At 42.0% G+C, this 14,966-nt stretch overlaps 2 protein-coding genes across 2 annotated transcripts; both read left to right on the top strand.

Annotated features, from left to right (window-relative positions):
* Window positions 1-909: 909 nt before the first annotated feature.
* On the top strand, window positions 910-2,959 carry LOC146609882 (progranulin-like). Its single transcript, XM_085346403.1, has 5 exons — window positions 910-962; window positions 1,228-1,377; window positions 1,506-1,727; window positions 2,632-2,769; window positions 2,865-2,959. Exons 2-5 carry the CDS (start codon window positions 1,228-1,230, stop codon window positions 2,952-2,954), a joined length of 600 nt encoding a protein of 199 aa, XP_085202529.1. The 5' UTR covers window positions 910-962; the 3' UTR covers window positions 2,955-2,959.
* A 2,882-nt stretch (window positions 2,960-5,841) lies between these two features.
* Window positions 5,842-7,774, top strand: LOC146609881 (progranulin-like). The gene is made up of 5 exons (XM_085346406.1): window positions 5,842-5,895; window positions 6,030-6,107; window positions 6,255-6,557; window positions 6,691-6,864; window positions 7,661-7,774. Exons 2-4 carry the CDS (start codon window positions 6,030-6,032, stop codon window positions 6,856-6,858), a joined length of 549 nt encoding a protein of 182 aa, XP_085202532.1. The 5' UTR covers window positions 5,842-5,895; the 3' UTR covers window positions 6,859-6,864; window positions 7,661-7,774.
* Window positions 7,775-14,966: the final 7,192 nt, after the last annotated feature.

The raw sequence follows: 14,966 nt of genomic DNA, 5'->3' as shown, positions 1-14,966 counted from the left end.
AAGGCCATTCCTAAGTAAAGGAAACAAGGAGAAAAGGCTGGGGAATGTCAAGTTACACAAGAACAGGACAGAAAATCAGTGGCAACAGGTCTTATGAACTTTGAAAATTTAGCTTCAAATTGCCATCTATAAATGCAGGAGAGTGATCGCTGGAGGCTCTGTCACGGTTGGGGCCATTTTAGCAAGTGGCTGAGATATATTGTCAAAATTGATGGCATTATGAAAATAAAGTTCTTTCAGAGTTTGGACCACCATGCAAATACCATCTGGAAATCATCTGGTTGGCAACAGCTTCATTTTTTATCATGACAATGATCCCAAATGCGCTGCCAGTGCAATAAAAGCATACCTGGATAGAAAAATGCAGAGTAGAACACGTTTAGCCATGGATTGGCATGCAGTAATTTCCCTAACGTATAAAAGTGGGAACTGAGAATTAATGTGGGGGTGGGGGTGGGGGTATTGGTTTCCTTTGAGCAAAGATGTGCTGGCATTTCGTAGTTTAGGTGATTTCAATAATAATAAAAAAAATAAAGCTTTCACCAACTGTGAGCGTAAAGGCCAAATAAAAGTTTGAGAACATTTACCCACTCATCACAGTGACAGCACTGTGTCTCAGTGAGACTTCACAGGCAGGTCTTGTGATCAAAACAGTGCGAGGTATGAAAGGTTAATGTGTGCTCATAAAGCCTTGTTTAATCTTTAAGTTTCCCAGTAAACAATGCATTTCCCTTTAAAAATAGAAGCTTTATCTGTGGGCGTGAGCTACAGTAGTTCCAGAAACCTTAAAAACTGCTATATGACTGTCACAGGACAGAAGTGCTGTGATGTGAAGTCAAGCTCTCAGCTGCTCCTCAGTGGGCGGGTCTTACCTGCACTATAAAAAGCCATGCAAGTTTCAGTGCGAAGTGGAAGTGCGAAATATATGACAGGAAACTGTTGAATCTCTTCCCTATCTGAAGGTTTGTGACTCAAAGATTTGATTTTAAAATCTTTTATGGGCAATTTATTGGTTTAATATCCTCTTTTGTAAGTTTAATTTGAGAGCAAGAAGTTTTCAAAGAAGCGAACGTGAAACTGTAGGTACAGGAGTACATATGATCAAAAAGTCTGACTTGTAAGCTGCGAAGAAATATGCACTTTATCTACTTTTTAATATCACCTTGATGTCAGTTGAAAAGAATTAAAGGGAAAAGGAAAAAGTCACTGTGATGCTCTTCCCTCCAGATGTCGAGGCTCACTCTGTGGTTGTCAGTCGGGGTGTTTGTGTGGGGATTTGCTTCTTGCTCTATCACGTGTCCTGATGGGAGTACTTGCTCAGACATCTCTACCTGCTGCAAGACTGAGTATGGATATGGCTGCTGTCAGTATCCAAAAGTAAGTCTATATTCACACAAATATAACTTTCCATTAGTGTTGTTGCTTTGTTTTGTTTTTTTATTTATTGTTTTGCTTGTTGTTGGTTTTGGAAGTCAGATTGGAAATAAGTCTTATTCACTCTGCAGGCAGTGTGCTGCGCAGACATGGCCCACTGCTGTCCGTCAGGGTATCGCTGTAACCTGGTGACACAGCTGTGTGAGAAACTGGACCAGCCGTGGCTGAGCATTCCCATGGTGAAGAAGGACGCTGCACAGAAACTCACATACCCTTTCCTCTATAAGCCAGCGCTGCCTTCAGTACCTGCCTTTGTCATCCCTATGTCAGAGGACAAAGAGAGCATGAACGAGGTAGGACACACCGCGCTTACAACATTTAAAGGCTGCCTGTCGCTTTAACTCCTCACTTTGTTGAAAAGAAGCGATGTTACACAAAGAATCAAGGAGTTAATAAATAAAGCAATAACGCAGGATCACATGAGTTCACCAGTCACATGAATGTGATGACAGCTGTGGGTTTGCTCACTTATATTGCAAGACTGCTGTAATCATTTTATATGTGACAAGAAAAGAAGTGCACGTGCATCAGCTGTTTCTCACCACGATGAGAGCATACCTGGACAGCTGCTGATTTTTGCAACTTTGCATCCTTTAGCTCTGTGTAGTTTTCCTCGTGGGTTTCAGAAATACTGCTGCTCCTTAGATGGCCAAGTAAAGTAAAAAAAAATCCTGGTTTAACTTGATTAATTAAATACAAAAAGAAACCAGTTTTTTTAAGGACTTTTAGATAAAATCACACACACGCTCACATACACACAGAAAAAGTTCAGTTCCTTGGAGTTGTTAGTCTGCTTGCACACTCTGTTTATCGGTTCCTCTTGTCAGAGGAGGACAACAGTGGCACAGTCTTGGACGTGGATATTACTTTGATTTTTATTGCTTAAAAGGACAAGATTGCAATGGTAAGGTGCAAAGTGCATACAGGACAGAAACAACTGCATCGTGCTGCTGAAGCAACTTTGCAAGCACCTGCAAACATTTGACCCACAGCATGCAGTCAGTTTTCGCAAATGTAATGTCTTTGATATGCTACGATGTATAATAAATTTGTATCAATTCCCATCCCTACATACAAAGTGTACATTGAGTGACAGCTCAGATAGACTTTATCCCCCATTTAAGAGAATTGATGAATGGACTCATTTTTGGATAAGAGGAACAGGCTAATAGTTAGCTTGTCCTTCCCGTTTTGCAGATACCAGAACCAGCTCTAACACACGTCGGCTCCCCTGAGGCTCAAGTCATTCGTTGTGATTCCCTACATTACTGCCAGGGGGGGATGTCTTGCTGCCAGGCATCCTCAGGCCAGTGGAACTGCTGTCCCTACCCACTGGTAAGGATTGTACATAAATCCCAGAAATGCCATCACCTCTTGCTGGAATAAGGTTGGTGTTTTGTTCTAACACAAACACTTTTGACTGATTTCAGGGCCAGTGTTGTGCAGATGGTCTGCACTGCTGTGAGTATGGATACACCTGCGAGGCCTCCTCCTTGAAATGCAGAAATTCTTACTCTTGAGATTTCTCGGGGCTGCACAAATAATGTTGAATATATATATATTTTTTCTTTTTTTAATTTTTAAAATTTTTTAAACTATTTTACTTCAAGATTTGTCAAGATTTTGCTGAAAATTGTTAGACACACTGCCTCATCTGAGATAGAAGCCGATCAGCTTCACAAGAAGACAGCAAGTGGGTAATTGATGTTATATCCACGTAAGATTACTTTAAGTATCTGTTGGCTGTTTTGTGTTTAAATTGATACTTCTGCGTCACTGGACAGTCACCATTTAACTTGTTTTTTTTTCTTCTCACCATTTAACTTCACAAATTAGCTTCACAAGATTTCCTGCAACCATTTATTTCCACTGCGGTCATGTTGAAAATGTCTAATGTCTGGATTCTTTTCATAAACTGAAAAATCAAAGGCTTTTCTGCTGTTTTCAAGTCAAATTTTTGTATTGAAAGTTTAAAACATGAGAACATTTCCAAATAAAAATGATAGAAATGTGAGTTTTCATGCCGCAAAATGTTGGTGTGTTGGTGTGACCGGTTGCAAGGTCACACTGCCACATAAAGAAGTGGATGACTGGAAGGTGAAAGCTTTTTTTAAAAAAAAGTATTTATTTTTGTGTGTTTTATTCTTTCTTTTACTTTGTTTGTCTCCTATCTGACCAACTGGATATAGCAGCAGACATGCTGAGTTTGCTGCAAATCAGGCACCACAGCCGGGTTTCTGCAGGTGGCAGCAGATTTAGAATTATGGAGAAATCAAGAAGAAGCTGATGGTGCAACACCGTTAGATGAGGAAAGACAGTAACACAATAATGTTGGAGGAGGAATGGTAAAGTTATGGTAAAAAAAAAAAAGGGAAGTGAAACAAAGACAGGCTCCATTTTACAGCCAACACTCAAACACATGTCAAAAGGAAGAAGTGTGGCAATAACCAGTAAAGACTGGGTCTATATGGAGAGAAAGGTCTTACAAAGTGTAAACTAAGATTTCCAGTGTGCAGTGATTTGTGTGCATTTTTTTTGTGTGAGAGAGTCATAGATTTTTATTATGAGCTTGGATCAAAATATAAAGACATTAAAACAGTGCTTGGCTGTAGACACAGTTTTAATATAAGTTAAACTTAGTTAAGTTAAATGAAGTAGGGTTGGTTTGCTCTTAAAATAATGACATTTGTGTATATATTGCTTACACAAGATTAATAAAACATTAACACCATAATTGGCTTTCTTTTCCTTCAGAAACACACCAAACAATATCATATTTAAGGTAAATGGGGTAATTTGAATCCCACTCGATTGAAGCCAGGCATGAAAATCCAACCAAATGATTTGCATAAAATTGCACAAAAAAATAGATGGTCCAAATCCAGTGCACACACATTTACAAAGCAATTAGAGTTTAGCTTCAGAAATCTGAGGATTTTCTCTTCCAAAAACTTTCTGTACATGTAAATGTCTCACATTCATCTGGCTGCCTTACAAAACCTTAAATATGTGCGCACGGATCGCCACATCTGGTTTTGAGAATTTCAGACTGCCAGCTTTGCACAGATCCACAAACGTAGGCTGCCTTCATGTCCCAGTGTAAAACCGGGACATCTGAGCTTCCTCTTCCTCCTCCTTTTAATGTATGTTTTTAAAGTAGGCATTTCGTTTATCTTAAAAAAACAGAATAAGACACCTCTCCAACAGAAAACATAGATTTAACAACTAAAGGCATTACACAGTAGGGATACAAATAACATCCAGTAAGGGAATATATGGTTTAAATAAACTGCTACGACTTAGTGAATTATTCAGGATTAGTCATTAGCGAACATTAGTGTTAGCCTGCTATTACCAGAGAATGGTAAGATTAGCATCAACGTCTTATTCCACATTACATGGATTATATCTATATTTAAAATATACAGAGATTAGTTTGCATACACTCACTCCAGAGGGCGACTGAGAGTGATGCACAACCACGGTGATCCCTCTATCTGCAGATGTGCACTGACTTTTGAAAGCAAAACAAACAAACAAAAAAAGTGAGGAAGTGAGAGTGATTTTACCTGTTTTAGACATTTGTACGTTTTTTCAAGGAGTAAACTATCTGATTAGTGAAGCTGAACTTGAAAAATTGTGCATAAATACCGCACCAGTCTCGTAACACTTTCGAGGCACGTTTCTCTCTATAGGTCTGTGTGTACTCAGTTATGTGTTGGCAGTAGTTTGCGAGCACCTGAACAGAAACTGTGGATCAGGATTTAATGAAATGCAACAACTTATAACACAAAGAGAAGCCTCATGAAAGGAGAACTGAAGCACAAGTTACAATGTTTTGTATCGTGGTCGTGAGCGAGGGTTAGTATAGTTCGCTAGAACTGGAAGTAACTAAAAGTAGCTAACAAAAACTATATTTTGTTTATATATATATATATATATATATATATATATATATATATATATATATATGTATGTGTGTGTGTGTGTGTGGAGAGAGCGGATGAGAAACATCTTACACTTTGCTAATATGGGCACATTTTTTAACACGTGAAACAATTAATATTGTAAGTGAGAGTGCAGTTAGAACAAGATAACTTGCAGAAGGGCTACTTCTTACTTTTATTTTGTTATTATTTTACAAGCAATTTTAATTGAGTGCGAGGTGTCTTTGAGTGTTTTGAAAGTCTAAAAATAAACTCTTCTTATTATTTATTTTTTACTTTTATACTTTAAGTACATTTACAAGTGTATACTTTTTCACTTTTACTTGCATAAATAAGTTGAATAAGTACTTCAGTGTCTCAGTCACAGGACACAGGGGTGTCACGTGAAGTGAAACTTTCATTTTTGTGCAGTGGGAGTGTCTGACCTCTAATATAAAGAGCAGTGTTTGATACCACAGAAGGGAAATAGTGAAAGGCATCACAGGAAGCTGTTGAATTTCTTCACTATCTAAAGGTAAAGGTTACAAAAAAGTTTACTTCTTCTACGGTGAATTATGCTTTTGTGTTAGTGTTACATTAAAGTTACAAAGTCTGACCTTGATACTCCAAAGAGACAAAATCTACAGTCATTTTGCTACTGTCTTCCAGATGTTGACGATCACTCTGTGTTTGTCATTCAGTGTGTTTCTGTGGGGATTTGCTTCATGCTCTATCGCATGTCCTGATGTGAGTACTTCCCCAAACAACGCCACCTGCTGCAAGGCTAAAATCAGCTTTGGCTGCTGTCCTCATGCACATAAAAGTCAGAAACTTTCCACCAGTGCAGTAACTTGATTGTTGGTTGTTAAAAGTTCTGCTGGTCTTACTTTGCAGGCCATGTGCTGCGCCGACCTGCTCCACTGCTGCCCTTCAGGATATCGCTGTAACCTGGTTACCATGAATTGTGAGAAATTAGACCAGCCGTGGCTGACCATACCCATGGTGAAGGAGGAGGCTGCGGAGAAACCAAACACCCCTGAACTGCCTGGAACTCCACTCCAGGAGCTTAAAGAGAGCCACGTCCCAGATCAAATAAAGAAATCAATGGTCCACTGTGACAGTTACACCTACTGTCCTGATGGCACTACTTGCTGCAGACACCCACAAGGAGGCTGGTTCTGTTGTCCCTACTCTCCTGTGAGTCAGCCTAAATATTCTTGTGCAATAAGACACATGATTGTAATAAAATTCCTTTTAGCTTCCACTGCCATGAAACAAGTTTGCAGCTATAATAATTATTCTTTTGAGAGACTAAAAGTGTTTCTTGCAGGGCAAATGTTGTCTGGATGGCTACCACTGCTGTCCAATTGGATTTGACTGTGACCGAACCTACCAGCACTGTGTGAGGGAAAAACTCACATATCCTTTCCTCCGCAAGCCAGCACTACCTTCAGGACCTGCGTCCTTCATCCCATCTTCAGAGGAAGACGACAATTAGAAGAAGGTAGGAAACGCCACACTCTAACCACCTTCACATGTGGAGAACATCCTGGGATAATTTCACTCACTGTTCAGATCAAATTTCAAGGCTAAATTTTAGACTTTCTTTGTTTACTGGTGTTATATCAAATGATGGCGTGCACATCTGATCACCAACCAGGATTGAATAACAGCTAAATATACTGATAGTTGTGGGTTTGATCATTTATGTTGACAGACTACTGTGACATGATGAACCTGCTCTAACCAGCTGTTTCTTGTCCTGATGAGGTCATAGAGTATTATTACCAAATTTGGATCTTTCAGCTCTGCGTAGTATTTCTGCATCGTTTTGCAGCCTTGAAAGATTCCTATAAATCCAAAGTATGCTGGCTTCCCAAAACACACAGCAGACAAGCTAATTCAGCTACTAGCCTGCAAGCATAGTGAAGCATGTAGCAGCCCAAGGACCAGAAATCACAGCTTGTTTCTGTGGCCCCTTAGTGGCCAAATAGAAAACTTAGGGCACAGGTGTCGAACTCCTGGCCTTGAGGGCCAGAGTCCTGTAGGTTTTAGATGTGTCCTTGATCCAACACAGCTGTTTTAAATGGCTAAATTACCTCCACAACATGTCTCGAAGTTCTCCAGATGCCTGGTAATGAACTAATCATTTGATTCAGGTGTGTTGACCCAGGGTGAGATCTAAAACCTGCAGGACACCGGCCCTCGAGGCCTGGAGTTTGACACCCCTGACTTAGGGAGAAACTTAGTGAGATGACTATAATATGTTGTTCTAACACAAAGACTTGCACTAATTTCAGGCCCACTGGAGAAAGAGTCACCAGTCATCTCCACAGACCAGCTAAGCAAACTTTTCACTGAGGTCATCATGTGTTGAAAAGGCCTAATCCCTATTGTAGAAATAGGGAAATCATTAATGATTTCAAGCTAATCTCAAATCATCTTATCGATTGTTTTTTAAATAATGAAAATGTGTTTTTCATCTATTCCATTCTCCTATACTGCCTATGTGACTGAGTGTCAGTGAATATAGACCAGTATGATGTTACGATGGTGAGGTGAAAATGTTTTGATTTGTTTTATGATTTTTTCCCATTCCTTTGTATACTTTTGTCCAGCTTCACCAATAAAAAAATCATAGCGTCTTCTTCCCAGCTGTGTCATGCAGTCATTTATTTATCATCTTTTCACGTCACAGTTTGAGTGCCCATGAACACCTCAGCCTGCCCAATACCAGCCCAGCATAATGCATTTGTGCCGTTACGGGTGCATGTCTGATGCAAGGGCGTGAACACCTTTCTCATATCACCACTCTGAAGACCGATGGGCGTTGTCAACAGGTTTACTGACATTCAAAAGGGTAAAACTAAAAACAAGACAAAAAATACAGTCAAGACATACATAAGCGTAGCATAACATACATTTATACACCGCAGTACTAATACACAGCATACGTCTAATTATATAAACTTTTAAACAACTACTGAGGCCATCTCAGACGACCTCCGACATCGCGGATAGCTAGCTTAGCACCGAGATTAGCTTTACGGTCAAATACTGCGCTAGCGGCAACATAATGTACAAAAACAAGTTGTAATTTAACTAAGTACATACCGGCGATACAACCGTAAACCAAAGATGTAGACAGTAAATTTTCCGACAGGACACCATAAGCCGTGTGCCGATATGTCTCTCTTTCTTTCGCTCGCTTCCTTTCCTTGAGCTGACTTCCTGTTCAATAAAGTTGTTTCAAAACAAACCATTTCTACGGTGCATTACTTGAAACGACCACAGAGGGCGCTAAAAACACATAACTAACAACGTACTGGGAATAATATTTTAGTGATACAGAACACTCCCCGCCTGGCGTGAATAAACGCCACGATTAAACGTTGAAGAAAACAACACGTTAAGAAGGCACCAAGGGTACGATCTCTGAGATAGGTCTGGTCAACACCTTTGTACCATCTGATTTAAATACCTTAATTTCCATGGTACGTATTTTACCATATTTACTTGGGAACACCTTAGTTATGAGACCAAGAGGCCACTCATTTCTTGGCACTCGACTGTCTTTGAGTACCACAACATTTCCTAAGCTCACATTAGGCTGGCTAGACTGCCATTTGCGGCGTGGCTGTAGGGTAGGGAGAAACTCTTTCCTCCATTTGTCCCAGAAGATGTTCGACAGGTGCTGAACCTGGCGCCACTGATGTTTGTAGAGGTCTGATGCTGTGAATTTTTCAGCTGGAGCCTGAAGGGGTGCTACCTTTTGAGTCAGGAGAACAGCTGGAGTCAAGATAAAGGGGTCACTTGGGTCTGATGAAACCGAGACGAGGGGTCTACAGTTTATGATAGCAGCCACCTCTTTTATTCTGGTTGACGCTTCCTCTTGTACGTCGTGAAGACACAAACCACGGACCAAACACATCTAAGCCCACATTCGTGAACGGGGGATCCGTTGTGAGACGGTCTGGAGGGAGGTTTGACATTTTCTGTGTGCTCAAAGGAGCACGAAGTCTTTTGCAGGTAACACAATGATAGATGATTGTGCTCACTTTTCTTTTACCGCCCACTATCCACCATCCTGCGGAGCGAACGGCTCCTTCTGTGAAAAGGCGACCTTGATGCTGGGTCTGCTCGTGGTAGTGCTTTATGAGAAGCGCTGCAACATGGTGGTGGCCAGGAACTATGAGAGGGTTTTTCTCACCTTGGCTAATGTTTGAGTCTCTGATGCGACCACCTACTCTAAGGAGTCCTTCTTTGTCCAGATAGGGGTCTAAAGTTTTGAGATGACTGGTTTTGGGTAGTTTTCCATGTTTTTGCACACACTTGATTTCTTCAGCATACACGTCCTGCTGTACTGCTCGAATGACAAGGTTCTGAGCTTGCTTTAACTCATCCACAGTAAGTCCCGTTTCACAGTAATGCCAGCCATTACAGTGATTGGCTTTGCCTGGTGGTGATTTGAAGTTGTGGATGACATGTATTAGTCTAGAAAGAGCACGTGTGAGGGATTTCCAGGTAGAAAACTTGGTGAATCTGTCTGAGCCCAGTTCTTTAGTTGAGGCTGTTGTTTTGAGTGCGGTTACCTGAGGTCTTACATCTGCGTCCATGTTGGGTTCTACAAGGTCATAGGAGTCATTTGGAGAATTCTGAATCTGATGTAAAAGGTCAGGGCCGGTGAGCCAGTTACTAAGCGGCAGCTGGAGTGCAGGAACAGAACGAGTGGCGTGATCTGCAGGGTTCTGACTGCTAGCTACATAGTGCCACTGGCATGGCTGAGAAGATCTGCGGATTCTAGTCACACGATTACTGACATAGACATAAAATCTTCTAGACTCGTTGTAGATGTAACCTAGGACTACTTTACTGTCTGTGTAGAAAGTAGTGTGATCTAGTTTACAGTCAAGTTCATCTGAGATAAGATCTGCGAGCTCAACCGCTAAAACGGCAGCACTAAGCTCTAATCTTGGAATAGTCTGATCTGGGCGTGGTGCTAGCTTAGCCTTACCCATTACAAAGCCTACTTGACTGTGTCCTTCTGCATCTGTCACTTTTAAATAGGCCACTGCAGCTATGGCTTTGGTAGATGCGTCTGAAAAAACACACAACTCTTTTTTCACGGCTGTTGAAGGGGAAATGTCTGTGTATGTTCTGGGAATGGTCATGTTAGGCAAGTCTTTGAGTGAGTCTTTCCACTGTGTCCAAGACTCTTCCATTTCGGGAGGGAGTGGAGCATCCCAGTCCCCATTTTCAGCTGTAAGTTCGCGTAGAATCGACTTCCCCTGTATGGTGACTGGTGCTACAAAACCCAGCGGATCATAGAGACTGTTTATTGTTGATAGAACACCTCGTCTGGTAAAGGGTTTTGACTCATCAGATACTTCAAAGGTGAAGCGGTCTTTACTTAGGTCCCAGAGGAGACCTAGGCTACGCTGCATGGGCACCGAATCACTTTCGAAGTCCAGGTTTTTTAGATTTTTGGCATGATCTTAGTAAGTAAGTAAGTAAGTAAGTAAGTAAGTAAGTAAAATTTATTTATATAGCACATTTCACAGATAAAAATCACAAAGTGCTTTACAGTAAGATCAGACATACAAGTAAAAATTAATTAAATTAATTAAAAGCCCGTTTGTATAAAAATGTCTTCAGCTGCTTTTTAAAGGAGTCAGTAGAGTCTAGACAGCGTAAAGACAACGGCAGAGAGTTCCACAGCCTAGGTGCCAGTGCCTGAAAAGCTCGATCCCCACGTGTTTTAAATCTAGTACGTGGGACCACCAGTAGCCTCTGACCTGAAGACCTAAGTGCTCGGGATGAAGCATGAGGTTTCAACAGGTCAGAGATATACTGGGGAGCTTCACCATGCAGAGCTCTAAAAGTTACAACTAAAATTTTAAAATGAACCCTAAAATTTACAGGCAACCAATGAAGAGAAGCCAGAACTGGAGTAATGTGTGACCTCTTGTTTGTACCAGTTAAAAGTCTTGCCGCTGCATTCTGTACAGACTGAAGGCGATCCAGAGCTGATTTGTTAAGACACGTAAAAAGACCGTTACAATAATCCAATCTTGAGTCGGGAATGCCTCTAGTACTTCCTTCCTGTTTGCTGCTATTTTATGCAGTCTTAAGTTTGAGTTTGCAAGTGCGTCTCGGGTTCTTTGGAGTAGAGATATGGCTTTTTCAACAGTAGGTAGAGATTTGAGTCCGTCATCAACGTAGAAGTCACGCATGACAAACTGCTTCACATCTGCATCGCAGTCCGGTTCAACGCGTTGGACAGACTGGTGCAGGCCATATATGGCTACTGCTGGCGATGGGCTGTTCCCAAAGACGTGGACCGTCATTCTGTACTCCACAACTTCTTTGGAAATGTCGTTGTCACGGAACCACAAGAAGCGTAAGTAGTTCCTGTCTTGCTCTCGCACGTTGAAACAGTAAAACATCTGTTCGATGTCTGCTGTGAAGGCAACGGCTTCTTTTCTGAAGCGTATTAGGACCCCAAGCAATGAGTTATTAAAATCTGGTCCTGTTAACAGAACGTCATTCAGGGATACGCCTTCATATTTGGCGCTGCTGTCGAAGACGACCCTGATCTGCGTGGGTTTACGGGGATGGTAGACACCGAATAATGGCAGATACCAACATTCCTCATCCTCTTTTAGTGTAGGGGCGATCTCTGCATGTTTGTTTTGGAATATTTTGTCCATGAAGGTGATGAAATGTTCCTTCATCTCTTTCTTCTTTTCAAAGGTGCGAAGAAGAGACATTAGGCGATTCAGGGCCTGTGGTCTGTTGTTAGGGAGCTTTCGGCGTGGATTTTTAAATGGTAAAGGAGCTGTCCAACTGTTATCTGTGTCTTTTGTTAGTCCTTCCTCCATTATTTTTAAGAAGGCATTGTCCTGGATGGAAGGTGAGATGTAGTTGTCATTTCTGGTTTGTTTGAACACATTACATCCTAAATGATCAGGTTCACAAGCACTGTCTGCCAGCTGGGAGCTGAAGTTGAGTGGAACTTGTATCCCACAATGTTTCTCTTTTATGTTGAAAACATTAGGACATGGCTCGAATGCTGTGGGACGTCCCCTTTCAGTTGCATTTGTGAACAGAGTCCTTACTGCAGGAGTTCTGTGGACGTCACCTAAACACACGTTTCCTACTATGACCCATCCTAGGTCCAATTTTTGAGCATAGGGTGCGTTGTTAGGGCCACTTATCTGTTTGCGGACTTTGTGAGCTCTAATGACATCCCGTCCAAGAAGCATTAGTATGGGGGTGTTAGAGTCCAAGGCAGGAATGAGGTGAGCCACTGACTTTAGATGGCTGTGGTGTCTAGCTGCACTGGGTGTGGGGATCTCGTCTCTGTCATTTGGGATATTTTTGCACTCAATTAGGCTAGGCAGTGAGATGTGGACTGAACCATCTAAAGCTGCCACTACATAACCTGTAGCTCTTCTACCCATTGTCTCTTTGGTACCTGCACGTCTTAAGCGAGTAAGGGGAACTAGGGCCGCAGTCATTAAACAACTCGAAGAACTCCGGACGTACTAGTGATCTGTTACTTTGTTCATCATGGATGGCATAAAGCCTTACTGCTTGATGTGGGTGGCCTGCTGGGTAGACATTCACGAGACAGATTTTAGAACATGAAGTGCCTGCTTCATTCACACCACAAACCTGAGTGCATTTAGAAGTGATCTCCTCTGATTCAGTGGTGTCAGGCTCCCCGCCATGCTCTGCTGCTGGTTCGGTTTCTTTTAGCCAGGGAGCTGGTCCTGGGTGGAGAGCCGTGCAGTGCTTCTCATCGTTGCACTCGGAACACTGTACCTTGGCTTTACAGTTCTTTGCTATGTGTGAAGATGAAGCACAGCACCTGAAGCAAAAGTCATTTTCTTTTAAGAACGTTTTCCTATCTAACAGTGTTTTCATGCGAAATGCTCTGCACACTGCGAGAGGATGGGCTTTCTTGTGAATTGGACAAATCTTTTCACCATGTACAGTTTTGTTTGGGAACCTCTGTGTGTCTGAACTAGTGCGAGAGATGACATCAGTTTTGTGCACAGAAATCTCTTTTTGTCTGTTTGCCCTCCAAGATAGTTTGTCTGGTCTGGGTGCATCAGGTGATGGTGTGAGGTTAAAGCTGGGGTCGTTTCTAGCATCAGCTTCTTGTGCAACAAAGTCTACTAGAACACTAAATGGTGGGAAGGAGACACATTTTGTGCATTTGTAGTTGGCTCCTACCGTAATCCACCTTTCTTGCAGGTAGAAGGGAAGTTTTTGGATGATTGGATTTACTCCTCTTGCTGTATCTAGGAACGCGAGACCAGGGAGGTCTCCTTCAGCTTTAGCGCACTGCACTTCCATGAGCAGGTCACTAAATTTTCTCAGTTTTGCAAAGTCTTTGGATGAGATTTTTGGGAATGCATCAATTCTTTTAAACAGTGCATCCTCGATCACTTCAGCTGAGCCATAACATTGTTCAAGTCTGTCCCATATCATGTTGAGGCCATTGACTGGGTTGTTGATGTGTATGGCTCTGAGTTGTTCTGCATGTTCAGCCGATTCCTTGCCAAGCCATTTTAACATCAAGTCCATTTCTTCACTTGCCGTTAGATCTAACCCGCTTATAGCATTTTCAAATGAGTGTTTCCAAGCTCTGAAGTTTTGGGGCTTGTCATTAAACTGGAGCAGCCCTGTTGCCACTATTTCACGACGAGCAAAGTATCTGATGAAGTCACTCACATTTGATTCTCTAGGCTCTTTGTATAAAGGCCTAGCATCATGGAAGCTAGATGCTGACACCTGATTTGACCAATTGGTACTGTAATTTTTATTAGCATGGGGAGAAGGGGAAATGACTGGAGTTTTTTGGCAACAGTCAGGATCATCTGTTAGACCAATTGGAATTTTTTGTGGGTCATTTTCCTTTTTAGGGCTTGGTGGCTGATCACAGGTGAGCTCTGATTTACTTTGTGTTACATTTTCATTTTGTGATTGTTGAAGAGCAGCATCATTTTCTTTTCTCACAAATGTAGATTGGCCAATGACATACTGTTTAGTTCGTTCTGCTGTTACTGAGGGACAGATGTTGCTGCGCGTTTCTGTCTGTGTGGCAGCAGCTGCTTCTAATGACTCTGCTTCAGCAATGGCTGAAGCTACATCTTTTTCATGCTGTAAATATTCGATGGATGCCTCGACTTTAGCTTTTGCTACTTCTATTTGTGCTTTTTCTACCTTCAAATCCATTTCTTTAGCTGCGAAGCTGAGCCGTGCCTTGGCTGCCTCAGCTTTTGCTCTGGCTTTGGCTGCTGCAGAACCTGTAGAGGAGGCACACGAAGCTTCGGACCGGGTCTTGAGGGATGACGCCTTGCTGGACATGTTGGAGTTGATTAGACGACTGCTGGCTCACTGCTGTATGCCGTGTTGCTCCCAGGCGTAGTAGTGGTCAGCTTCACTCTAGTGTGCGATGACTGCGTTATCTTTGTTCGTGCGGATGTCGCCGTTTTACTGTGCCGTTACGGGTGCATGTCTGATGCAAGGGCGTGAACACCTTTCTCATATCACCACTCTGAAGACCGATGGGCGTTGTCAACAGGTTTACTGACA

This window comes from Diplotaxodon limnothrissa, linkage group LG22 (genome assembly GCF_057381915.1).
Source record: "Diplotaxodon limnothrissa isolate DT_005_m linkage group LG22, D_limnothrissa_male_GT1.1, whole genome shotgun sequence".
In the NCBI taxonomy this organism is placed as follows: Eukaryota; Metazoa; Chordata; class Actinopteri; order Cichliformes; family Cichlidae; genus Diplotaxodon; species Diplotaxodon limnothrissa.
This window is presented reverse-complemented; position numbering and strand designations above follow the sequence as displayed.

What these genes read in the sequence shown, in the direction of transcription:
- LOC146609882 (XM_085346403.1), top strand. Translation starts at nt 1,228, where the DNA reads ATGTCGAGGCTCACTCTGTGGTTGTCAGTCGGGGTGTTTGTGTGGGGA. An exon ending in ACAAAGAGAGCATGAACGAG is followed by an intron (nt 1,728 to 2,631) that starts GTAGGACACACC and finishes CCCGTTTTGCAG; the next exon opens with ATACCAGAACCAGCTCTAAC. An exon ending in ACTGCTGTCCCTACCCACTG is followed by an intron (nt 2,770 to 2,864) that starts GTAAGGATTGTA and finishes GACTGATTTCAG; the next exon opens with GGCCAGTGTTGTGCAGATGG.
- LOC146609881 (XM_085346406.1), top strand. Translation starts at nt 6,030, where the DNA reads ATGTTGACGATCACTCTGTGTTTGTCATTCAGTGTGTTTCTGTGGGGA. An exon ending in GCTCTATCGCATGTCCTGAT is followed by an intron (nt 6,108 to 6,254) that starts GTGAGTACTTCC and finishes CTTACTTTGCAG; the next exon opens with GCCATGTGCTGCGCCGACCT. An exon ending in TCTGTTGTCCCTACTCTCCT is followed by an intron (nt 6,558 to 6,690) that starts GTGAGTCAGCCT and finishes TGTTTCTTGCAG; the next exon opens with GGCAAATGTTGTCTGGATGG.